The 25,699-nt window shown below is 36.8% G+C and overlaps 1 protein-coding gene and 1 pseudogene across 8 annotated transcripts in view; both read left to right on the forward strand.

The window, feature by feature from the left end:
• LOC107504233 (zinc finger protein 570) overlaps nt 1-25,699 on the forward strand; it is a 40,910-nt gene that overhangs the window by 3,660 nt on the left and 11,551 nt on the right. Inside the window, exons 2-5 of one of the 8 annotated variants that reach the window (XM_036231601.1) lie at nt 16,388-16,504; nt 20,631-20,713; nt 22,451-22,577; nt 22,909-23,004. In XM_036231601.1, coding sequence (XP_036087494.1) covers nt 20,681-20,713; nt 22,451-22,577; nt 22,909-23,004 — 256 coding nt within the window. In that variant the 5' untranslated portion in view covers nt 16,388-16,504; nt 20,631-20,680. The other 7 variants (XM_036231602.1, XM_036231598.1, XM_036231600.1 and 4 more) reach the window with 7 other exon arrangements.
• Nucleotides 8,890-9,952, forward strand: LOC107504235 (annotated as a pseudogene).

The raw sequence follows: 25,699 nt of genomic DNA on the forward strand, positions 1-25,699 counted from the left end.
ATTATTCCTATTTTTGATATTTTTTCCCTTCTTCTTAAAGAAATCCCTTTAACACTTTTTGTAATACTGGTTTGGTGTTGATGAACCCCTTTATCTTTTTCTTGTCTGGAAAGCTCTGTATCTGTCATTTGATTCTAAATGATAGCTTTGCTGGGTAGAATAAGCTAGGTTGTAGGTTTTTACTTTTCATCACTTTGAATATTTCATACTACTCTCTTCTGGCCTACAAAATTTCTGTTGAGAGATCAACTGACAGTCTTATGGAAGATCCCTTGTAGTTAAGTAACTGTTTTTTTGTTGTTGTTGTTATTGTTGGTTTTTTTTGTTGTTGTTTTTTTTTGGGGGGGGGAGGCTGCTTTTAAGATTCTCTCTTTGTCTTTAACCATTGGCATTCTAATTATGATGTGTCTTGATGTAGACCTCTTTGGTTTCACCTTGTTTTGGACTCTCTGTGTTCCTTGTGCTTGTGTGTCTATTTTCTTTGCCAGATTAGGGAAGTTTTCCATCATTATTTCTTCAGATAGGTTTTCAATTCTTTGCTTTCTCTCTTCTCCTGGTATCCCTGTGATGTGATTGTTGGTATGCTTGATATTGTCCCAGAAGCCCCTTAAACTATCCTCATTTTTTAAAATTTGTTTTTGTTGTTGCTGTTCTGATTAGGTGTTTATGCTACCTTATCTTCCAAATTGCTGATTCGATTCTCTGCTTCATCTAATCTACTGTTGATTCCTTCTGATGTATTCTTCATTTCATTTGTTATTGTATTCCTGACTGGTTCTTTTTTATGTTTTCTATCTTCATTTTTATGCTTTCTATCTTTTTATTAAAGGTCTCACTGAGTTCCTCTACTCTTCCCCTAAGTTTTTTGAGTATCCTTATACCCAGTGTTTTGAATTCTGCATCTGGTAGATTGCTTGTCTCCCTTTTGTTGAGTTCTCTTTCTGGAGCTTTGTTCTGTTTTTTCATGTGGGACATGTTTCTTTGTCTCCCCACTTTGGCTGCCTCCCTGTGTTTGTTTCCATGTATTAGGTAAGGCTGCTATGTCTCTCAGTCTTAGTACAGTGGCCTTATTTAGTAGGTGTCCTGTGGGGCCCAGTGTTGCAGTCTTCTCTGATCACCTGAGCCGGGTGCTCCAGGTGTGTCCCTTGTATGGGTTATGTGTGCCTTCTTGTTGTAGTTGAGCCTTGGTTGCTGTTTGCACATTGATGAGGGGGACTGAACCTTTGATTGGTTGTGAGGACTGGCTGATGAGGGGATGATCCAACAAAGCAGGATTCACTTTAGCAGGCTCTGGTGCCTGTCCAGTCTATCTTTGAGGTGTATCATCCTGGATGCTGCTATAACTTGGTGGAAGCCAGCCACTGGTGTTCTGGCCCCTGAGCTTCCTGGGAGGAGCTCCACTACAGGCCAAGTTCAGTTGTAGCCTACGCCCTTTTTGGGGCCACCTGGCAAGAATCACGAAGCAATCCGCAGGTTCCCATCACCCATGCTGGGCTTAGACATGCCTAGAGAAGCCACACTGAAAAGCAAGGCTGGCTGCCACTAGTGCTGGGCTAGGGGCTGCTCAGGATGGGTTACGGGACACACCAAGCCCAGATGTTTCTTGTTTGAGTTTTGTGAACCTTTCAGAGATTTTAGGAAAGTCCACAGCATGAGCCAAGCAAGACAGGCTGTTTATATGGAAAAGCAACTTGAGGCAGCTTGGGTGTACCTGGAAGTTGCAAGAGGCGGGGAGTTTCAGAGAATCACCAGGGCAGGGTGAGCAGTGTTAGCCAAGTTGATGGAGACTCAGATGTGACAGCCACCTGTATCTGATGCCAGGAGTGGAGAGGTCTCAATAAAGGACTGATGGATTCTGCTAGCACTTCCGTTTAGGAGAAAGCTGCCCCTTTGGCCCTTGCCCTGAAGGAAGACAATTCAGTTCCTCTGTGTATGTCCCTGGTGCTTTTTGAGCTGCTGCCTCAACTCTGGAGCTCAGAGCATGCGAAACCTGCAGTGAGTGAGTCCATGTGTGGGTCCTTTAAGAGGAATATCTGTGACTCCTGCAGCCCTCTGTCTCAGCCAAAATCTCTGGTGCTTTTCATGGCTGGAGTTTGTGGAGACTTTTCTTTGAAGCACTGAAATCCTGGACTGGGGAGCCCAGTGTGGTGCTGAGACCCCTTATTCCTCAGGGGGGACCCCAAAAACAGATACTCCTCCAGATTTCAAATTCCACACAGGTGTGGAACCAGCCTGTTCTGCTTCTCCACCCCTCCTGTTTTGAGGTGGCCTCTTATGTATGTCCTAATTGTAGCAGTTCTGTTCAGCCAGATATTAGGTGACTCCTAATGATGTTTGTTTTCTAGTTTAGTTGTAATTTGGATGTGGTCATCAGAGGAGGCAAGTACAGCCTCTACCTACTATGCCATCTTGACCAGAAATCCAAGAACTGACTCTTCAAAAAGATTAATCTTATGACCAATGAACACGATATAGCTCCATTTATTTAGATCTTTAATTTCTCTCAGCAATATTTTGTAGTTTTTAATGTACGAGTGATTAAATTTTTGCCAGATTTTTCTCCAGAGTATTTCAGAGTTTTTGATGATATTGTAAATTTTTTTTTATGGTATCATTGCTTAATGAAATCCAGAAAGTTTCAGGTGTACGATTCAACAGTAAGGCATATAGATATATATATGCCTTATATATATATCTCTATCTCTACAGACACACACACACACACACACACACACACACACACTGCATTGTACGTTCACTGCCCCTAGTTAGATTTCTTCCTGTCACCACATTTGACCCTTTTACCCCATCTTCCTCCCACCACACCTTCCCCCCACCCTATAGTAATCACTAGTCTATTACCTATGTCCATGAAACTGTTTGTTTGTCCTCTTTGTCGCTTTTAGGTTTATATCTCACCTAAGTAATATCATGTAGTTTTCAACATTTTCTGCCTGGCTTATTTTGCTTAGAATGATTACCTTATGGTCCATCCATGTTGTTGCAAATGGCAGTATTTCATCTCTTCTTATGGCTGAGTAATATTTCATTGTATATATGTACCACAGCTTCTTTATCCAATCATTTATCATAGGACACTTTGGTTGCTTCCATGTCCTGGCTGCTGTGAATAATGCTGCTATGAATATCAGTGTGCAAATATCTTTTCAGATATGGATTTTCGAGTCTTTGGGTAAATACCCAGTAGGGGGATTGCTGGATCATATGGTAGGTCAATTCTTAGTTTTCCATAGTGGCTGTACCAATTTGCAGTCCCATCAGCAGTGTATGTGGGTTCCTATTTCTCCACATCCTCTCCAACATTTGGTATTACTTGTCCTGTTGATAATGTTGATAACAGCTATTCTAAGAGGTGTAAGATAGTATCTCGTTGTTTTGATTTGCATTTTCCTAATAGCTAGCGATGTTGAGCATCTTTTCATATGTTTATTGGCCATTGTATGTCTTCTTGGGGGAAGTGCCTGTTCAGTCCTGTGCCCATTTTTTAATTGAATTTTTTGTATTTTCTGTTGTTATAGAGTTGTAGGAGTTCTTTGTATTTTGTGCATATCAGGCCCTCATCAGAGGCATTGCATGCAAATATACTTTTTCATTCTGATGGCTGTCTCTTTACCTCGTTGACGATTTCTTTTGCTGAGCAGAAGGTTTTTAGTTTGATGTAGTCCCATTCATTTACTGTTGCTTTTACTTCCCTTGCCTTTGAGATCAAATTCATAAAATCCTCTTTAAGTCCAAGGTTCTTGAGTTTAGTTTCTATATTTTTTTCTGTGCACTTTATTGTTTCAGGTCTTATATTCAGGTACTTAATCGATTTTGAGTTAGTTCTGGTGTGTGGTGATAGAAACCAGTCTAGTTTCATTCTTTTGCAGGTGCTTTCCAGTTTTCTTAGCATCATTTATTGAAGAGGCGTTTTTTCCTCCAATGTATGTTTTTGGTATTATTATTGAAAATTATTTGCCCATATAAACATAGGTTTACTTCTGGACTCTAAATTCTGTTCCACTGGTCCATATGTCTGTTTTTCTGCCAATGCCATGCTATTTTGATTATTGTAGTATAATTTGAAGTTGAGCAGAGTGATGCCTCCAGCCTTGTTCTTTTTCTTCAGGATGGCCTTGGTGATTCGGGTTCTTTTGTGCTTCCATGCAAATCTGATGATTTTTTGTTCTATTTCTTTAAAAAAATGCTGATGGGATTTTGATGGGGATTGTATTAAATCTGTATAATGCTTTAGGTAATAAAGTCATTTAACTATGTTGATTCTTCCAATCCAAGAACATGGAATAGCTTTCCATTTCTTTATATCTTTTTCAATTTCTTTAAATAGGGTCTTATAATTTTCATTATGTAGGTCTGTCACATGTTTCATTAGATTTATTGTTTTTGTTACAATTGCAAAAGGAATTATTTTTTCCACTTATTTTCTGACACTTTGTTATTACAGTATAGGAACACTATGGATTTTTGAGCATTTATTTTATATCCAGAGACTTTACTGTATTTGCTTATTTTTTCTAGTAGTGTTCTTGTGGAGTCTTTAGAGTTTTCTATATAGAGAATCATGTGTCAGCAAATAGTGATAGTTTGACTTCTTCATTTCCTTTTTGGATGCCTTTATATCTTTCTCTTGCATGATTGCACTCTCTAGGACCTCCAATGTTATATTGAATAACAGTGGCGATAGTGGACAGTTTTGTCCTTTTCCTGATCTTAAAGGGAATATTTTTAGTTTTTCACCATTAAGTATAATGTTGGCTGAGGGTTTGTCATATATGGCCTTTAAGATACCTTCCTTCTATACCAATTTTGTTAAGTGTTTTGATCATACATGGGTGCTGTATTTTGTCAAAGGCTTTTTCTGCATCTATTAATATGATTGTATGATTTTTATTTTTTAATATGTTTTTGTGGTGTATTGCATTAAGCAATTTGTGTATGTTGAACCATCTCTGTGCCCCTGGGATGAAGTCCACTTGATCATGGTATATAATCTTTTAACTATGTTGCTGGATTCGGTTTGCTAGTGTCTTATTTAGGATTTTTGCGTCTGTTTTCATGAGAGATATTGGTCTGTAATTTTCTTTTTGTGTGTTATCTTTACCAGGTTTTGGTATCAGGGTGATATTGGCCTCATAAAATGAGTAGGGAAGTATTGCCTCCTCTTTGATTTTTTTGGAAGAGTTTGAGGAAAATAGTTATGAAATCTTCTTTGAATGTTAGGTAGAATTCACTGGTGAAGCCATCTGGTCGTGGACTTTAACTTTTTGGTAGGTTTTTGATGATTGCTTCTATTCCCATACTGCTGATCAGTGATCAGTCTATTTAGAGTTTCCATTTCTTCATGATTCACTCTAGGAAGGTTGTATCTTTTTGAGTACTGGTCCATTTCTTCTAGGTTACTAAATTTGGTGTTACATACTTTTTCATAGTATTCTTATATGATCCTTTGTATTTCTGTGGTGTCTGTCATAATTTCCCCTCTTTCATTCCTGATTTTATTCATTTGTGTCCTTTCTCTTTTTTCTTTAGTGAGTCTAGCCAGGGGTTTGTCAATTTTATTAACCTTCTCAAAGAACCAGGTATTTGTTGCATTTATTATTTTTTATTTATTTTTTTGTTTTCAATTTCATTTAATTCTCTAATTTTGATTATTTCTTTCATTCTGATGCTTTTAGGCTTCTTTTTCTAGTTTTTTAAGATGAATCATTAGGTTGTTTATGTGGGCTCATTCTTGTTTTTGGAGATAGGCCTGTAATGATATAAACTTTCCTCTTATTACCACTTTTGCCATGTCCTAAATTTTTGATATGTTGTCCTACCATTATCATTTGTTTCTATGTATGTCTTGACCTCTCTTTTTATTTCTTCTCTGACCTAATCATTCTTTGGTAGCATGCTGTTTAATCTCCATATATTTGTGGTGGTTCTCACTTTTTTTTACAGTTGATCTTTAGTTTCAAAACATTATGATCAGAGAATATGGTTGGTATGATTTCAACCTTCTTATATTTGTTGAAGCTATCACCGTGTGGTCAATTTTTGAGTATGTTCCATGTGCACTAAAGAAGAATATATAAGCAGCTGTTTTGGGATGGAAGGCTCTGTAAATGTCAATTGTGTCCAACTGGTCTAATGTGTGATTTTCTGTTTGGATGGTCTGTCCATATCTGACAGTGGGGTCTTTAGGTCTCCTACTAAGACACTGCTATGGTCTCTTTCTCCCTTTAGTTCTGTCATTGCTTTATATATTTTGGGCATCTCTGATTGGAAACATAGATATTAAAAAGTGTATGTCTTCTTGATGCATGATTCCCTTTATCATTATGAAGTGTCCCTCGGTATCTTTAAGTTTTATATTTTGAAGTCTTTTTTTGTCTGATATAAGTACCGCTACTCTCGCTTTTGTCTGAATGCCATTTGCTTGAATATCATTTTCTATCCTTTCACTTTGAGTCTATCTTTGTCTTTGGAACTTAGATATGTCTCCTGGAGACAGCATAGGATTGGTTTTGTTTTTTGAGCCATTCTGTAACTCTTTGCCTTTTTATTGGTGAGTTCAGTCCATTTACATTTAGAGTGATTTTTGGAAATATGAGGTCTTCTCATAGCCTTTTTATTTTTTTGCTTTCTTGAAGCTCAGTGTTCCCATTGCTTCCTTGTTTTTTTTTTCTTTTGGTTGGGTTTTGTGGGTTTTCCCTCTAGTCTTTCTTCTTTTATGTTATATAATTCAGTTCTAAATCTTCTGCGTGTGGTTACCATTATGAATATGTAAAGAATAGTTATATAGAGAGTAGTAGTTCATTTTTTTCTGTATGTGCTTTATTTCCATTTCCCTTTGCAAATTTGGATCTTCTTATTATCTCTTTTTCTGTTATTATTGTCTCAATTTGTCCCTATGTATGCTGAACATTCATTACTACCTTGCAATAGCAAATCTCTTCTTATCGTTTAAGCTTAAAATGCCCTTTTCTTAGTAAGGGTTGTACTCCTCTGCTTCTATCTGCCTGTTAGTTGCCTTACCCTTAGTTAGGTATTTTTTTTGCCATTTTGTTTTAGGAAACCTGATCCTTTCCAATATTTCCTGTAGCACAGGCCTCATAGTGGAGAATTCCCTCAATCTTTGTATGTCTGGTAAAGTCTTTATTTCTCCATCATATCTAAAGGAATGCTTTACTGGATAAATTATTCTTGGCTGGTAGTTCCTTTCATTTAACAGTTTGAATATTCGATTGTACTCCTTTCTGGCTTGTAAGGTTTGTGCTGAGAAGTCCAACGATAATCTAATGGGTTTTCCTTTATAGGATACCATCTTCTTTTCCCTGGCTGCCCTCAGAATTCTTAATTTTTCATTAATATTTGATAGTTTTAATACAACGTGTCTTGGAGAAGGCCTTTTTGTGTTGAGATAATTGGGTGTCCTGTCGACTTCTTGAATTTCTAGCTCCAGCTCATTCCTTAGATTTGGGAAATTCTCATCTACTATATGTCTGAAAATGCTTTCTAGTCTCTGCCCCTTTCCCTTTGCCCTTGATAATGCCCATTATTCTTATGTTTCCTCTCCTGATGCTATCAGCTAGTTCTTGAATTTCTCTTTCATTATTTTTCATTCTTCGGTTTCTCTCTTCTCCCTTCTGATTTATTTCTAGATTTCTGTATCTAATATCACTGATCCTTTCCTTCATTTGGTTGACTCTATTTCCCAAGCTTGCTATTTCATTCTTCAACTCTTTCATTGTGTTTTTCATCCCCAGTAGTTCAGTTTGGTTCTTTTGAGGGTTTCAGTCTCCTTGCTAAAAAAACTCATTCTGCTGACCTAATTGCTTTTTCAATTCTTGGAATTGTTGCTATGAATTATTTTGGATCTCATGAGTTTTTTTCAGAAGCACTATTCTGAATTTTCTTTAGTTTTATTTGCATATTTCTATGTTTTTAAGCTTATTTTCTGGAGATTTTTAATCTTTCTTTCTGAGCCAACTTGTCACCTTGGTTGTTCATGGTGTTTAATGGACTATTTCTCCACCTAGGCATTAATGGAAGTGTATTCTGCTTTTTTTTTTCAAAAATGATGATTTATTATATAAAGATCTCTCTTTATCCTGTTGCTAATAAGGTTTTTTTCTTTTGGTTTCTAGTAGGTGGCATCTAAGCCTTTTGGATCCTTGTTGTATATAAAGCCTTAATAATGCCTTTTTTCCCCTATCAATATTCAAACATGCTTGTTACCCTCAGTCTCAGTCCCTATCAGTGTTAGCGACAGTTTCAGTAGCATTAGCTCAAATTCCCCTGGAGTTCCATGGTGTTCAGTTTTGGAGGAAATAGGAGAGGGTCCCTTTTGCTTGGGGGATGGGGGCTAGGGCTCAGCCTTCCGTTTTGCATCTGTGGCTGGTAAATAATCAACTGTTGCTTCTGTGCCACCTCCACTTCTCTGTTTTCTTCCCTTATCTCGGCACTGCCACAGCCTGGTGGAACTCATAGCTCTTTCCCGGGCAGATTTGTTCAGGGAATCTGCAGCACCTTCTCCCCTACTCCTCCTACAAGGGCTCTGGCTGGGCAGGCAGCTCTTTGTTTCTCCCAGTCTACAGCCCTACTCCCTGCTGTTCTTACCTGTATTGGCTATTATTTGCAGATAGATTCCTTGCTCAGATGTGCTTGTGTGCAGGTTGGGTGGGGTTTTTTTTGTTGAGTTTTAGATGTCCAGCTTATTGTTGTTTCAAGGGGAGAGATCTGGGGACATCTCTCACTTCGTCATGCTTTTTGTAAATGTTATCTTTTAATTTCAATTTCCAATTTTTCATTGCCAGTGTATAGAAATAAAATTGCTTTTTGCATTTTGATATTGTAGTGTGTTATCTTGCTAAATGATCATTGATGTTCTAATAGAGTTTTGGAGATTCTTTCAGATATTCTTCGTAGATAATTATGTCATCTGTGAAAAAGACTGTGGTACCAATTTCTATCTATTGTTGCCAATCTGCAGGATGTGATGGGCCTCCAACCCAGAATTTGGTTGGAATGTTGAAACTGATAACACCACACGCACTAAGAGGGTATGAAAAATTTAATTACTCACACAATGAATTTTTCTAGGGATAGCAGGGTAGACTTCCCAAGAAAGTCTGCAAATGGTTTGCATGAGCAAGGACAAGAAATTGGAATGGAGTGTTTATGGCAGAGGCTTACGTGTTTTAAATTTCCTGCTAATGCTAAATGATGGAGCACCTGTGCTTGCCCAGATGTGAGACACAGGGGAAGAAGGAATGAGGTTCAAAAGCTATGAGCAGCTGCATCTGCCGCCCCTAGTGCTGATTGTATGCTCATTCAGTATGAGGTCCTGGTACCTCTTTTGCAAAACGGCTGCTGAGGCAACCCCAGTGCCCACAGTGACAGACGAAAAGCTGAAAGGAGTCAAGAGTGAGAACAATGATGATATCCATTTGAAGTGGCAGGGCAGGATGGTTTTGTGGTGAGTGCAGTTTAAAATTAGGAGGCATACAGCACTTAATAAACTAATGAAAGCATACTGGGAATGGCAAGGTTTGTCAGTGAGACAGATTAGATTCAGATTTGATGGACAATCAATTAATGAAAAATACACATCTGCAAAGTTGGAAATGGAGGATAAAGATACAATTGCTGTGTTCCAGCAACAGGTGGGGGGAATCTACTAAAAATAGAAACCTGCTACTTTACCCCAGAACTCTGTTCTTCTAGACCAAGAAGACATTCTCACTTAGAAAACCACAATTTGTTTTCACCATATCCTGACTGCTACAATATAGTTTCTCTATTCTTTCATCTCCCCCCTCCCCATTCCTTTATTGTACATAAAGTAACAGGTGTATATACACAAGCATATTGAATACTAAAAAACGACTAAATAGCCAATGGTATGTTTTGATTAACATCAAATAGAGGATAAGGAAAAATAATAGTTCTGTGAAAATACCCACTTTCTCCATTAGTGGCATGCTCATTCAGCTCTTATCTTTATATTGCAATAAGTTATTTTGCTCTCATTGTTTAACAAAAAAAAGAACAACAAAAATTCTTGCATACTTTGGAGAATTTTAATGTTTTCATTTATTATTATTAAGCCATGGAAATTTTATAACTTCTCTGTATGTAGCTGTTACACGTGAGGCAGTCTGTCTTTAAGTAGAGATGAATTACTGTAAAGTAAATGATCCTAGATAGTTTTCCATTTAAGTCAAGAAACTTGTTTAAATAAACTTCTTATTTGACTGTAAAAATGCTACAAGCAGTCAAACATCAAAAAATGGAATTAGACTCTTCATTACACTGTCAAATCTGTATAATGTTATTTCCTTTTCTTTCCTGATTTCACTGGTTAAACCTTCAGTACAGGATTAAATAGAAGATGGGACACTAGATATCTTTTCTATGTTCTTGATCTTAGAGGGAAAGCATTCAGTTTTGTACTGTCAAGTGAAGTGCTAGCTGAAGGTTTTTGGTACATGGGCTTCACTGTATTGAGGAAGATTTTTTCCTGTTTTTGATCAGTATATTAGGTATGGATGTTGGATTTTATCAAATACTTTTTCTTCATCTATTGAGATGATAACATTGTCTTTCTCTTTTATTTTGTTAATATGGTGAATTATACTGGGCTTCAAATCTTACATTCTTGGGATAAACACCACTTGGCATTATCATTTTTATTACTATTGGATTCAATTTGCTATATTTTTATTAGGAACTTTTAGCACATAGGTTCATGAGAGATATTCTATATTTTTTGAGGGTACTGTTTTTGTCTAGATAACTCAGAATCAGTTGGGAAGAATTTCTCTCTTTTCAGTATTCTGGGAAAGTTTGTATAGAATTGTTATTTCTTAAACTTAAAATAATTTTAAATGTTTAATAGAAAATAAAATTAAATAGAAATGTTAAATAGAATTTGCCAGTGAAACCAGCTGGGCCTGGTCTGGGTTTTTTTTTTTTGTTTTTGGAAGGTTTTTAATGGAAAATTCAATTTATTTTTTTGGTAAAGTTTGACAGTCTGTGTCAAGAAGTCTTTCTATTTCATCTAGTTGTTTAATGCATTGGATTAAGTTGCTATGATATATTTTGTTATCCTTTTAATACTTGTAGAATCAGTAGTGATGTCACCTAATTCTTGATATGGGTAGTATATCTCCCTTTCTTTCCAATCAATTAGTCTGGCTGGTTTTTTCATTTTTATTAATCTTAAAGAACTAGCTTTTGATTCCATTTATTTTTCTTTATTTTCCTGTTTTCTATTTCACTCGATTTCTGCTCTGATCTTTCTCTTTGTTTCATTTGTATAGTCTTTGTTTAGTTTCTTAAAGTAGAAGATGCAGTCATTGATTTGACACCTACCTTCTTTGCTAATATAGATATTTAGTTCTATAAATTTCCCTTTGAATATTGCTTCAGTGGTATCCCATAATTTTTAAAAAATTTTATTAATTAGTTTCAAGTATATTGGTTAGACATTTATATAGCTTATGAAACAATCCTCCTAATTGCTCTTTCTCTCCTCTGGCTCTCCATCTAGCCATTACATTAATGCTAACTGCAATTCCTATGCCATGCTCCCCATCCCCATGACCATCTATCACCTACTAATTTGTGCTTCTTTAACTCTTTACTCTATTCTCCCAGTCCCCCAACTCCCTCCCCTTCTGGCTGCCACCAGACTGTCCTCTATATTTGTGAGCCTGTTTTTGATTTGTTTGTTCTTTTTGTCACTTAGATTTCGCAAGTAAGTGAAATCATATGGTATTTATCTTTCTGTTATTTCACTCAGCATAATAACTTCTAGGTCCATCCATGTCATTGCAAATGGTAGAATTTCATTTTTAATGGCTGAGTAATATTCCATTGTATAAATGAACCATAACTTCTTTATCCAGTCATCTATTGATGGGCATTTAGGTTGCTTACATATCTTGGCTATTGTAAATTCTGCTGCAACAAACAAAAGGGTGCACAAATCTTTACGAATTATTGTTTTGGTTTTCTTTGGATAAATACCCAGAAGTGCAATTGCTGGCTCAAAAGGTATATCCATTTTAAATTTTTTGAGAACCTTCAGACTGTTTTCTATAGTGGCTATATCAATTTGAAGTCACACCAGCAGTGTATGAGGGTTCCTTTCCCCCCACATCCTCTCCAACAGTTGTTATTATTTGTCTTGTTTATGATAGCCATTCTAACAGGTGTGAGGTGGTATCTCATTGTGGTTTTAATTTGCATTTCTCTGATGATTAGAGACCTTGAGCATCTTTTCATATCTTGATTGGCCATCTGTATTTCCTCTTTGGAGAAATGTCTGTCTTCTGCCCATTTTAAAATCAGATTTGTTGTTGTTGTTGTTGTTGAGTTGTATGAGTTCTTTATATATTTTGGATATTGACCTCTTATCAGATGTATCATAAGCAAATATCTTATGTTTAGTCAGTTATCTTTTCATTTTCTTTTCTTTTTCTTTTAATTTTAATTTTTTTAGATGAGGCGACCCTTGGTCAACCTCACAGACTGCAAGAACCTTTTCAGTTTATAATCCCTTATTTTTTTTTTATGCCTACAGCACCTGGTCTTCCTTGGTGGTCTCCCATCCAAGTACTAATCAGGCTGACCCTGCTTAGCTTCCAAGATCAGATGATATCAGGCTTGTTCAGGGTAGCATCTTTTCATTTTCTTGATGGTTTCCTTTGCTGTACAAAAACTTTTTAGTTTGATATAGTCTCATTTGTTTATTTTTTTATGTTTCCCTTGCCCAAGGAGATATACCTGAAAGAAATAAGTGTTAGCAACATCAGAGAGATTACTGCCTATGTTTTATTTTAGAAGGTTTATGGTTTCAGGTCTTACATTTAAGTCTTTAATCTATCTTGAGTCTATTCTTGTATAAGAAGGTGGTCCAGTTTCTTTCTTTTCTTTTGTTTTTCTTCTTCTTTATTTTTCATGTTCGTGTCCAGTTTTCCCAGCACCATTAGTTGAAGGGACTGTCTTTACTCCAAGGTATAGTCTTGCCTTCTTTGTCATATATTAAGTGAGTGTATAGGAATGAATTTTTTTCTAGGTTCTCTATTCTGTTCCATTGATCAGTATATCTGTTTTTCTGCCAGTACTGTGCTGTTTTGGTTACTGTAGACTTATAGTATAGTTTGATATCAGGTAGTGTGACACCTCCAACTTTGTTCTTCTTTCTCAAGATTGCCATGGCTATTTGGGGTCATTTAAATTTTTAGGATTATTCATTCTAGCTCTCTGAAAAATGCCATTGGTGTTTTGATAGGGATTGCATTGAATCTATAGATTGCTTTGGGTAGTATGGTCATTTTAATGATGTTGATTCTTCCTGCCCATGAGCACAGCATATGCTTCCATTTATTTGTATCTACAATTTCTTTTTTCAATGACTTATAATTTTCTGAGAACATGTCTTTTACCTCCTTGGTTAATTTGATTCCTAAGTATTTTATTGTTTTTGATGCAATTGTAGATGGGATTGTTTTTTAAAATTTTCCTTCTGAAAGTTCATCACTGGTGTATAAAAATGCCACTGACTTCTGAATATTAATTTTGTATCCTGCTACTTTACTGAATTCATTGACCAGTTCTAACACTTTTTTTGGTAGAATCTTTAGGGTTCTCTGTATGATATAGTATCATGTCATCTGCAAATAACAAGAGTTTTACTTCTTCCTTTCCAATTCAGATACCTTTTATATCTCTTTCTTGTCTTATTGCTGTGGCTAAGACTTCCAATACAATGTTGAAGAGGAGTGGTGAAAGTGGGCATCCTTGTCTTGTTCCTGACCTTAAGGAAAATGCTTTTAGCCTTTCCCCATTGAGTATGATGTTATCTGTAGGTTTGTCATATATGGTCTTTATTATGTTGAGGTATGTTCCCTCTATTTCCACTTTTCTGAGAGTTTTATCATAAATGGATGCTGGATTTTGTCTAATGCTTTTTCTGCATCTATCAATATGATCGTATGGTTTTTATCTTTCAATTTGTTCATGTGGTGTATCACATTAATTGATTTGTGGATATTGAACCAAACTTGCATCCCAGGAATAAATCCAACTTGATCATGGTGTGTGATATTTTTAATGTATTGCTGAATTTGGTTTGCTAATATTTTGTTGAGTATTTTTACATCAATGTTCATAACAGATAGTGGCCTATAGTTTTCTTTTTTTATGTCTTTGTCTGATTTTGGAATCAGGTAATAGTGGCCTCATAAAAGGAGTTAGAAAGTCTTCCCTCTTCTTGAATTTTTTGTAATACTTCGAGAAGATAGGTGTTAATCCTTCTTTAAATGTTGGATGAAATTCATCTATGAACCCATCTAGTCCAGGACTTGTATTTTTTGGGAGTTCATTGATTACTGATTGGATTTTCTTGGTGATAATTAGTCAGTTCAGATTTTCTGTTTCTTCTTGACTCAGTCTGAGGAGATCGTATGTTTCTAGGAATGTATCCATTTCTTCCAGATTGTTCAATTTATCGGCGTATAATTGTTCATAGTATTTTCTTATGATCTTGTGCTTTTCTGTGGGGTCCATAATTATTTCTCCTCTTTCATTTCTAATTTTATTTATTTGAGTCCTTTCCCTTTCTTTCTTGATGAGTCTGGTTAAGGGTTTGTCAATTTTGTTTATCCTTTCAAAAAACCAGCTCTTGGTTTCATTAATCTTTTGTATTGTTTTTCTAGACTCTATTTCCTTTAGTTCCACTCTAATCTTTATTATTTCCTTCCTTTTATTTACCTTGGGCTTTGTTTGCTATTTTTTCCTAGTTCTTTTAAGTGTAAGGTTAGATTGTTTATTTGACCTTTTTCTTGTTTCTTGAGGTAGGCCTGTATTGCTGTGAATTTCCCTTTGAGGACTGCTTTTGCTATGTCCCATAGATTTTGAGTCATTGTGTTTCCATGTTCATTTGTCTCTAGGTATCTTTTGATTTCTCCCTTGATTTCATTAATAACCCATTCATTGTTTAGTAGCATATTATTTAGCCTCCATGTGTTTGTGTATTTTCCAGTTTTTTTTTTTATTGTAGTTGATTTCTAGTTTTATACCATTGTTATCAGAGGAGACATTTGATATGTTTCCAGTCTTCTTAAATTTCTTGATATTTGTTTTGTTGATTAACATGTGGTCTGTCCTTGAAAATGTTCTATGTGCACTTGAGAAGAACGTCTATTTTGCTGCTTTGGGGTAAAATGCTCTGAAAGTATCTATTAAATCCATCTGGTCTAATGTGTCTTTCAGGCCCATTGTTTCCTTGTTGATTCTTTGTCTGGAAGATCTGATGTCAATGAGGTGTTTTTGTATGTAGGTACGCCTATGTTATGCCATCTTGATGTATCGATCCCTTTATCATTATGTAGTGCCCTTTGTCTTTTATTATAGCCTTTGCTTTGAAGTTTATTTTGTCTGATATAAGTATTGCTACCCTGGCTTTTTTATTTTCATTTCCATTTGCATGAAATACCTTTTTCCATCCTTTTACTTTCAGTCTGTGAATGTCGTTTGATCTGAAGCAGGTCTTTTGTACACAGTACATGCACGGGTTTTGTTTTCTTATCCATTTGGTTACCCTATGTCTTTTGATTGGAACATTTTTTACATTTACATTTTAAATTATTATTGATAAATACATAATTGCTACCATTTTATTATTTATATTTGCCTTTTCTTCTCCCCCCACCCCCCATTATTTTAATCTCTGTCTCTGATAGGTTGCTTGCCTCCATTTCATTTAGCTAATTTTCTGGAGTTTTCTCCTGTTGTTTCATTTGTGGCATATTTTTTTGTTTTCTCATTTAATTAGCCTCTCTGTGTTAATTTCTATGTGCTAGGAATATTTATTTCACCTCTCAGCCTTTGCCAGATGACCTTACGTGGAAGGTGTCCTGTGTGGCCCAGCAGCGCACTGTCCCTGATCCGTGTGCCAGGGGCTCTGGACTTGATTTTTCTGTGGGTTGTGTGTGACCTTATGTTGTAGCTAAGCCTTTATTGCTGTTAGTACATTAGTGGATGGAATTAACTCTCAGGCTGACTAATAATGGGAGTTGGCTTTGCCCACAGGGTATGAGTTGCTATGTGTAGGCTGACCCCACTGAGTGAGATTTGCCCTAGTAGGCTTGTATATTTGTTGAGACAACTACTTGTGTGTACCGCTTATGGGACTAGTCAGTAGTTGCTCTGTTGTGGTCTAGTACTAGTCTCTGGGTACGTTGGTTTTGTGGCTCCTTGGGAGATGCTCCCTAGTAGGCTAAGGGCAGCTGATGCCTTTGATTGCTCAGTGCTACCTGGTGGGAGCTACAACGCAATCTGCAGATGGTGGTTGCCTATGTTTGATCTACAGATAAGTGGAAGAGAGAATGCTGTAGGCCACAATTCAGTTACCCTCAGTTCCTGACCTAGAGCAGTTTAGCAGAAGGATCAGTGCTCCTCAAGACCTCACACTGGCTATCAGTTGCCGGTAAGTATTGGAACTGGCAGAGCCTCTGGGCGATATACGTGTTGGGTAGTGCAGGGACCCTGGGAGTCACCTGGATCTATTGAGCAGATTTCCCCCTGCCGTTGTAACCATGCTTCATCATCATAGTCAGAAACCAGATGATGACTTTGGAGCATGGCCTAATAAGAACCTGGCATTTGCCTCTCTTTTCAGCATTGTTGATGTTCTTGAGTGCATTGGCCAGGCTGTTCATGCATACCATTATGGCAGCATGGAAAGATGGTGGAGTCATTTTAACGATATTTAAGTGTAAATTTAGTGTCATTAAGTAGATTCACAATATTGTGCAATCACTCCCACTACCTATTTCCAAAAATTTTCACCATCCCAAACAGAACTTTGTAACCACTAAGCAATAACTCCCAGTTACTCCTTTCCCCAGCCCCTAGTAGCCTCTATTTTCTTTTTCTATGAATTTGCCTAATCCAAATGTTTATTATGAGCAGAATAATATAATATTTGTCCTTTTGTTTATGACTTCACTTTGCATAATTTTTTCAAGTTTCATCCATATTGTAACGTGTATCAAAACTTAATCCTTTTCCTAGCTGAATAATATTCAATTGTATACTGCATTTTTTTTTTTTTAAGTTCATTCATCTGTTGATGGATTCTTGGGTTGTTTCCACTTTTTGGCTATTTTGAATAATGCTGCAGCAAACATTAGAATACAAGTATCTATTCGAGTTCTTGCTTTCAGTTCTTTAGGCTATATACTTAGGAGTGTAATTGCTGGGTCATATGGTATTTCCATGCTACGGTTTTTGAGGAATTGCCAAACTGTTTCCTAAAGCAGCTGCACCATTTCATATTTTCATCGTCATTATACCAGGATTCTAAGTTCTGCACATCTATGCCAACATTTATTTTCAATTTTTTTAATACCCATCCTAGTAGGTTTAAAAGGGTTATAGTTTTATTTTCATTTCCCTCATTATTAATGATGTTGAGTATCTTTTTATGTGTCTATTTCCATATCTTTGGAGAAATATATATTCACTTCCTTTGCTTATTTTCGATGGGTTGTTTTTCTTTGTTATTGAGCTTTAGGAGTTTTTAATATATTCTGGTTATTAAACCCTTATTAGGTATACGATTTAAACTATTTTCACCAATCCTATAGGTTTTTTCACTTTCTTGATAATGTTATTTGATGAACAAATTTTTTAATTTAGATGAAGTCCAATTTATTTTTTCTGTGGTTGCTTATGCTTTTGGTGTCATATTTAATAATACATTGCCAAATTCAATGTCATTCCAGCTTTCTTTACACAACTTTAGCATCGTGTGTCTTTTTTCATCCTTGTACTTATAGTCTATTGGTACGATATAGTTAAGGTGAATTTCTCCTACATAGCATATAGTTTAGTTGTGCTTTTTAAAAAATCTACTTCATACTCAGTGCCTCTTAATTGGGATGTTTAGACCACTTATATTTAATCTGATTATTGATATAAACCTTCCATCCTGCAATTTCTTTCCCATCTGTTATTTTTTTCCTTCTCTGATTTCTTTTGGATTAACTGAGTATTTTTTTTATGATTCCATTTTATCTCCCTTGTTGGATTATTAATTATAACTGTTAGTTTAGTGGTTGCTTTAGGGCTTAGAGTTTACATATGTCATTTAACACACTGTTCATTCCAGTGCTATATTACTTCAAGTAGAATATAGTAAACTTACAAGTTTCTTTCCATCTACTCTTCTTCTGGCCCTTGTGCCATTGTTGTCATACAATTTGTTTATCTATCTACCTACCTATCTATATCCCTGAACTATATTGTTTTTTTGTTTTTATTTTTGTAATTTACCTTTTGGTGAGATTTAAATAAAAGTCTTACGTGTTTACCCTGTAGTTACCATCCTTGGTGCTCTTCTTTCCCTTACATGGATCCAGATTTCTATGTTATCCAATTACACATATATTACGCCTCCTGAGGTTGCACTTTCACTCGCTAATGTTGTTTGTAAATTTTAAAAAATTTATCTGAGTCAATCCCAGCACCTCGAAGAGCATCTGGCACACAGTAGGTGCTTTTTAATCGGAAATCATAGGGAAGAGTTCCATACAAACCCATAGGGTATTATTCTAATCCTCATGAGCTGTCACACACACCACTATCATATCACACTCCTACTCTACTCTCTATGCCTGTCCTTTTCTATTATAGCACATTCTCAGAGTTATCAGAAATGTTGCAGACACACTCATACGTGGTCACAGAAATGTAGCGTGCCCACCCCAACACAGTTTTACATAGTTAATCTCATTAAAACACACGATGACAGAATCAAAGGGTTATGTACCAACTCACAAAATCACAGTCTGGTTACAGAAACGTGTAGGGAGAAGATTAAAAAAAAAAAACTTAAAATATAAACACAGTTGTTCTAAGGGGGTATAGAGTCACATTAAGGAGCCATGGAGTGCCAGGGCGGAGGTGTGACAGGAACAGCCTCTTTGGAGATGTGACATTTGTAAGTGAACGTAGGGAGGGAGTAAGGGAACTTTGAAGATAACTGACAGAAGAGCCATTTTAGGAAGAGGGGACACATTCACACTCACCACCACCACCACCAAATCACAAATTCAAGCACCATATGCAAACGGGACGCTCTCTACCATGACCCTGACCCTCTCACCTGAAAGGTAAGCCATTTGGGGAGAAAGAATGCCCTGGAGTCGGGACTGGGAAGAAGTATAATGTGCTTGCGCACGCTAATCCCTCCTCTCCTGGTCCACCTATTTTTTCGGGTACTCTTAGGCAATTCTAGGAACTAGCCTTTCACCCACTTTGTGTGGACGCGCGCGCACTAGCGTCAGCCCACTCACAGACCCCTCCTCCTGCAGCTAAACTGCTGCTCTAAATTCTTCAGCCCAATTGTTAAAAGGATGTGAACTGAGCGCTTGTGCCTGCCCGCTTCAATCCCAGACCATGTAGTGTTATGCTTGATTCAGTCTCTATGGCGGACTCAGGCTCGGAGCTGAGAGAAAACGAGACTTTTGGTCTCCTTTTGGAAGGTCAGGGAGACGCCAATGTGGGAAGAGGACCCAGCAGAAGGCGAGGGGTGACGTTACTAACCCTCTAGCCCTTGTACAGTTGGACCTGGAGCACCGCGGTTTTTTTTCTGTTCTGGACTACATTTCCCAGTAGACCCCGCGAGGACTGGGCGGGTGGCCCCTTTGTGTCCTTCGGAGGCTGCGTAGCTTCTTTCCGGGCCGCGAGGGCTGGGTTCCATCAGATTCTAAGGGCAGGAGGTGGGCCGGAATAGAGATAGCCCGAGCATTCGGGGCGGGGACAGGATCTTACCGCAGTTCAGTTCCACAGGTAGGGAGTGGGCTGAGGAGTGGCCTATGAGTCACCCGGACGCGGGTCTCTGACTTGACATGTGAGTTGGAGGTTGATTGGGCACGGTGTTGAAACTGTCACTCGATGCGCCTGTACACACCGTATCTGTGTGAATGTGGGTGCGAATAAGTCAGTGGTTAGTGCCAGAGAGCATGAGACTGTGAGTAGGACTGAGAAGGTGTTCTTTATCCCCTTGTTTCCATACCCTCAACCTCTTTGTGACGGGTGAGCGAGGCCCTCGGTTGCAGTACACTAGTATTTCAGGTATGGGAGAGGGTGACCGTGTGAGACAGTGTTCATACACGGCCACTCACTGTGTGTGATATGTGTAAAACGACGGTTGACGCTGTTATTTTTAAGAACTTGTGAGTATGTGAAGGGGTTGAGACTGTGCTACCGCCGATCTATTGAAGATGAGAAGGACTGTGTAGTCAGGAAGAACTTTGTTTGATCTTGTTGCTGTTATTTATAGTTGTGTATCTTTATAGAAATGATTTCTTACATGTTTTCATTTGTGAAATATAGAAAATCTGTTGTTAAAATAATAAATTAGGAAGTGATTTAGGCATGGATTAAACTGTATGCGAACAAGTTCCCAAGTCTCTGTTGTGCTTTGTCTCTATTGGAGAGGATGCCCCTCTCTTAACCGGAGGAAAGAGAAGCTGCCGACTTCTAGGCTGGCGATTCTGGATGCTGCAAGGAAAGTCTAGTTTCTCATGTTCTCTTCCCCATCTCAGTCATAAGGACACTGCCATATCCCCGGGAGAAGAGCCAAGAGGAGGAAAGAATGGCTGTTGGACTTCTTAAAGCCATGTACCAAGTGAGTTGGTGTTTTCTCTTTCCTGAAATATTTCCCTGCTTTTTAAAACAAGGAGGCATTCATTTTCCTTCTGCTGAAACTTTTCTGGGTAACCAATTATGTCACTTTTTAGAACTCTCCAATGGATTCCTACCCATTCAGAATAAATACTGAAGTCCTTGCCTTGGCCTGCAAGGCCCTGTATAATCTAGTCCTTGACTGTCCCTCTCACCTCATCTAATTTTTCTCACCCTGCCAGTAACTTACTCAGTGCCAGCCACACGAGCTTCCTCATAGTGAGTTGAATACACTCTTAACTCATAGACTTATACTCGCTGTTCTCTCTGCCTGGAATGCCATTTCCCCAGATGCGGACCAACTTTTTATTCTAGTCGCTGCCCCAAATTTATTCATTCATTCAACAAATTTTTATTAAGCACCTAAGCAACTAAGAGGTCTTTTATTAAGCAACTAAGAGGTCTTAGTCCTCTTCTGTGCTCAGTCTACAGTCACTCCTCTGGTGATCTCATCTGATAGCTTTAAATACCATTAATATGCCAATAACTATCAAATTGTACACAGCCCAGACCTCTCTCTCTCTTATAATCCAGACATATATCCAACTGCCTACTCAACATCTTCATTTGATTGTATAATAGATACTCAAACTCAGACATCTCAAACTGAATGAAATGAGCCATTGGACGTTTTGGGGCATAAGAGTCACATGATCTGATTCTCATTTAATAGGATCACTCTGGCTGCTATTGAGAATAAACCTAATGCGACAAGGATAGAAATAGGGAAACCAATTAGGAAACTCTTACATACTTCCTTGTTTCAGGTGCTCAAGCTAAAATTCTTCCATAAGGAAGTTGTTTGTTCAACCTTTAGAAGATATCCAGAAACTGACCACTTTGTAATACAAGCACTGCTTCCGTTCTGGTCTGAATCATCATCTCTCAACTAGATCATTGCTATACTCTCCTAACTTGTCTTCCTATTTCCACCCTTACTGTCTTCTAGTCTATTCTCAACAGAGCAGCTAAAGTGATCTTGTTACACAGGTCATATTATGTCATTCCTCTTCATGGTGAAGATAGAAGTAATAAAAGTTAATAACTCTTTCAGATAGTTTAGCTGTAAGTGAAGAAGAGAAATGGGTGGTGAAAGAAGGAGAAACTGTGGTTGATAAAGTTTTTTAAAAGATAAGTATATGTCTTAGGCTGATGTCGATATAGTAGAAAGGGAAATTTAAAGTACCCTATATTAAAGTATTTGAATTTGCATGGAATTGATGATTTGCTCTGCACATTTTTCAGAGATATAGCAAGCACTTTTCAGTCTCACTTTTAATCTTATAGCTTCCTGAGCTTCTTAAACCATTTATTAATTCAGTTTATTGAGTGAATATTTGAATACCTTGTGTGCCAGATACTGTTCTGTAACTGGGAATACAGCAGTGACAAAAAAAAAAAAATCCTTTACCTTCATGGAATTTGTATTTTAGTGGAGGTGGGGGGCAGACAATAAATATAAAAAAAATAATTAAGTTCTGTAGAGAAAAATAATGCAGGGTTAGGATAGGGAACTGGGGCAGGAGCATTTCTATTTTTATACAGAATGATCTGAGAAGTACAGAAGACTCAAAGGGAGAACATGCTTGACGTATTTGAGGATGTAATATCAGGGAGAGCCCAATGTGCCTGAGGCAGAAAGAATGAGGTAAATATAGTTACTTCATTTATTTCATTTCAGGAGTTGGTGACCTTCAGAGATGTGGCTGTAGACTTCTCCCAAGAGGAGTGGGATTGTCTGAATTCTTCTCAGAGGCATCTGTATAGTAATGTGATGTTGGAGAACTACAGGATCTTGGTATCATTGGGTAAGAATATCTTGCTTCAGAATTGAATTTCTTCTCATAAGGGGCTCTTTGCTACCACCATTGTGGAATTTCAGATAGCATCTTCCATGCTTGACTGAATATCTGCTGCCCATACCAAAGTGATGGTTTAATATTTGTGAAGTTGGCAGTGAATAGGTCTATTACTAATCTATATCAAAAGCTTCAGCTTCCCTCTCCTTTGAATACATGTCCTTAACACATTTTTCTCTGGCTTACTGTTAAGTTCCCTTTTCCTTGATGATCAAAGATGGGATATGAGTTCCAGGATATCCACAGCATGACCAAAGTCTGTTTCTTTTCATACATGCAGGACTTTGCTTTTCTAAGCCAAATGTGATATTATTGTTGGAAGAAGGCAAAGAGCCCTGGAGGGTGAAGAGAGAGCTGACGAAAGGCTCATGCTCAGGTGGGTGAGGAAGAAATAGGCAGGCAAAAACCTTTGCAGGTAACAGCTCAGCTTGACTCAAAGGTGTCGCCTCTTCACTTTTCTTTGTTGACATGTTTTCAAATGTTCTAGATCTTAGTATAACTTGGGGCCTTTTAGAATGTTCTCCCAAATTTGTTATTTGAAACTATCTCTCCTTTAACACTTTACTTCCTCTTTCTACTAACTCATGTATCTATTCTCTGAGTCCCATTTCTTCTCAGTTTCATAAGCTTCTTCCAGTCTTTTAAAAATCTTATCTGATAAACTTTTGAGCTCAACAGATAGCTATAACTGATGTACCAGGTTTAAATCCTTACACTTACATGCAGTGAAATTTGGGGCAAGCTACTTAACTTCTGTGCTTTTGTTTTGTTATTTGTAAAATGGGATAATACTTTTGAAGTGCTCTGAACAGTTCCTGTCTCATATTATGAACTCAATAGTTAGCTGCTGTTAGTAGTAGTATACCTCCAAATGACTCGTTTTCTTTTAATGGTCAGTATAGTCCTTTAATCAACATTTATTGAAATTGTACTTTAAACAAGGTACTTGCAAAATGCTATGGTGTTACACATTTATATAAATAAACAATAGGCTAGTAGCAGAGTTATGATATAGCCATAAATGGAATAAAGAGAAAGCTGACATAAATGGGGAACTCAGAGAGAAAAAGGTGAGAAGCAGAGAAATCTGGGTAACTGGGAAGATGATGACCTTTAACAAAAACACAAGTCAGAAGCTAGAAAACATTTGTGGGAGAAGATACTAAGTTTATCTTTGTAGTGTAGGAATGATTTTCATACAGACATAGGAAGCATTAAGGTAAAATGGAAGGCTGAAGTTCAGAAGAACCAGGGTCATTGTAGACATCTCCCCAACTCAGCCACCATGCCCTCATAACCTCTCACCTATCTTTTATGTCTTTGTTAAGTTTTCTGAGAAAAAAATTGGTGCGGATTGTAGTATCAAATATATATGGTTAAATTTTGTTTATTATTAAATAAGTCACACATAAATATGTATTAGTGCATATGTGTAGTAATAATAGAACAAAAGCTCATGAATCTACTTGTGTAAGAAATAGAAAATTGTCAATGGCATTTTAGGTTCTTTAAGGCCCCTGCCTAATGATATACCACTTCCTCCTCATGGCTCATTCCCACTCCTCACTGGAGTAATCATTGTTCTATAATTTTGCTTATTATTTTTTGGCTTTTCTTTATGGTTGTACCATATATCCCCATTTCCAATTTTTTATGCATGGAAATGTATTTTGTATGTAATGGACATTTTTTAAACACAAAATTATATTCCCGATATTCATCCATGTCAATTTTGCTAGCTATGGTTCATTGAATTTTTTGTTTTTGTTTTTTAAATAATTAAAAAATTTTTCAATTACAGTTGACATACAATATTCAGTCTTGAAGTGGCTTTTTTTAATGTTATAGGACTTCTGTTCAGCTAGACTTCAGGTGACTCCCAAAGATGGTTGTTTTGTAGTTTAGTTGTAATTTCGATGTGATTGTGAGAGGAGGCAAACACAGCATTTACCTACCCGCCATCTTGACTGGAAGGTCGTTGAATTTTTTTTTTTTTTCTGCTGAAATGTAATGTATTCTGCTGTGTAAACTACTTAATCCATTGAAGGTCATTTGAGTTGTTTCAGTTTTATGCTATTGTAAATGTTACTGAAATGTTACTGCTATGAACCTTACATATGACTGCTAGTGCACTGTGCTGGAGTTCATTTAGAGGATACAGCCAGGAATTTAATAGATAATACTATTTTACTTTTCGAAGTGCTTGTGTTAATTTACATTTCTAACAGTTGTGTGTGCGATTGCTCATTGCTTCACACTTTGGTAACCTGCTGGGTCTCTTTATACTTATAATCTGAATTCCCTTGATGACTAAAGAAATTGAGCATCATTTGGATTTCCTATTTTTGTGAGGTGCTGTTCAAGTCTTTTGTCAATTTTTGGAAAGGTTGTCATATATGTGTAGTTTATATATATATATAGATATAGATATAGTTTATATTTTTCATATTTTGTTTTAAGAAACCTTTCCATAATCCAAAGTCATATAGATACTCTCAAAATTGACTTCTGAAGATTTTCCTTTTATATTTAGGGCCATTATACAAATGAATTTAATTATTGAGATTGAAGTAAGAATTTAATTTTGGTGCTTTATGGAAAACCAAATGTCCCAGATATTTATTGAATAAATGAGTTCTCTTTGCTCATTGTTCTGAATGTTAGCTCTTAGCATATCAGGTTAGAGTATATTTATGGATCTGATTTTGAGCTTTATTCCATTCCATTGATCTCTATTTCCTTATGTTAGTACCAGCCTGTCTTAATGAAAATACTTTATTGTAAGACTGAATATCTGTTAGGGCAAGGCCTTACACCTTGTTTAGAAGCTCTTGTTTGCTCTTTGGCCATCACAATAGGGTTAGGGTCAGCTTGTCAATTTATACCAGAAAACAACAAAAAGCTATTGGCTTTTGATTCATTTATTTACTTTATGTATCAATTTTGGAAATTTTTCTATTTGCAAATGTGGTTTACCTCTTCATTTATTTAGGTATTTAAATTTCCTTCAATATGTTTTATAGTTTTCTCTATAAAGGTCATGCACTTCTTCTGTTAGATTAATTCCTAGG

Source organism: Rousettus aegyptiacus, unplaced genomic scaffold, assembly GCF_014176215.1.
Source record: "Rousettus aegyptiacus isolate mRouAeg1 unplaced genomic scaffold, mRouAeg1.p scaffold_m13_p_14, whole genome shotgun sequence".
In the NCBI taxonomy this organism is placed as follows: domain Eukaryota; kingdom Metazoa; phylum Chordata; class Mammalia; order Chiroptera; family Pteropodidae; genus Rousettus; species Rousettus aegyptiacus.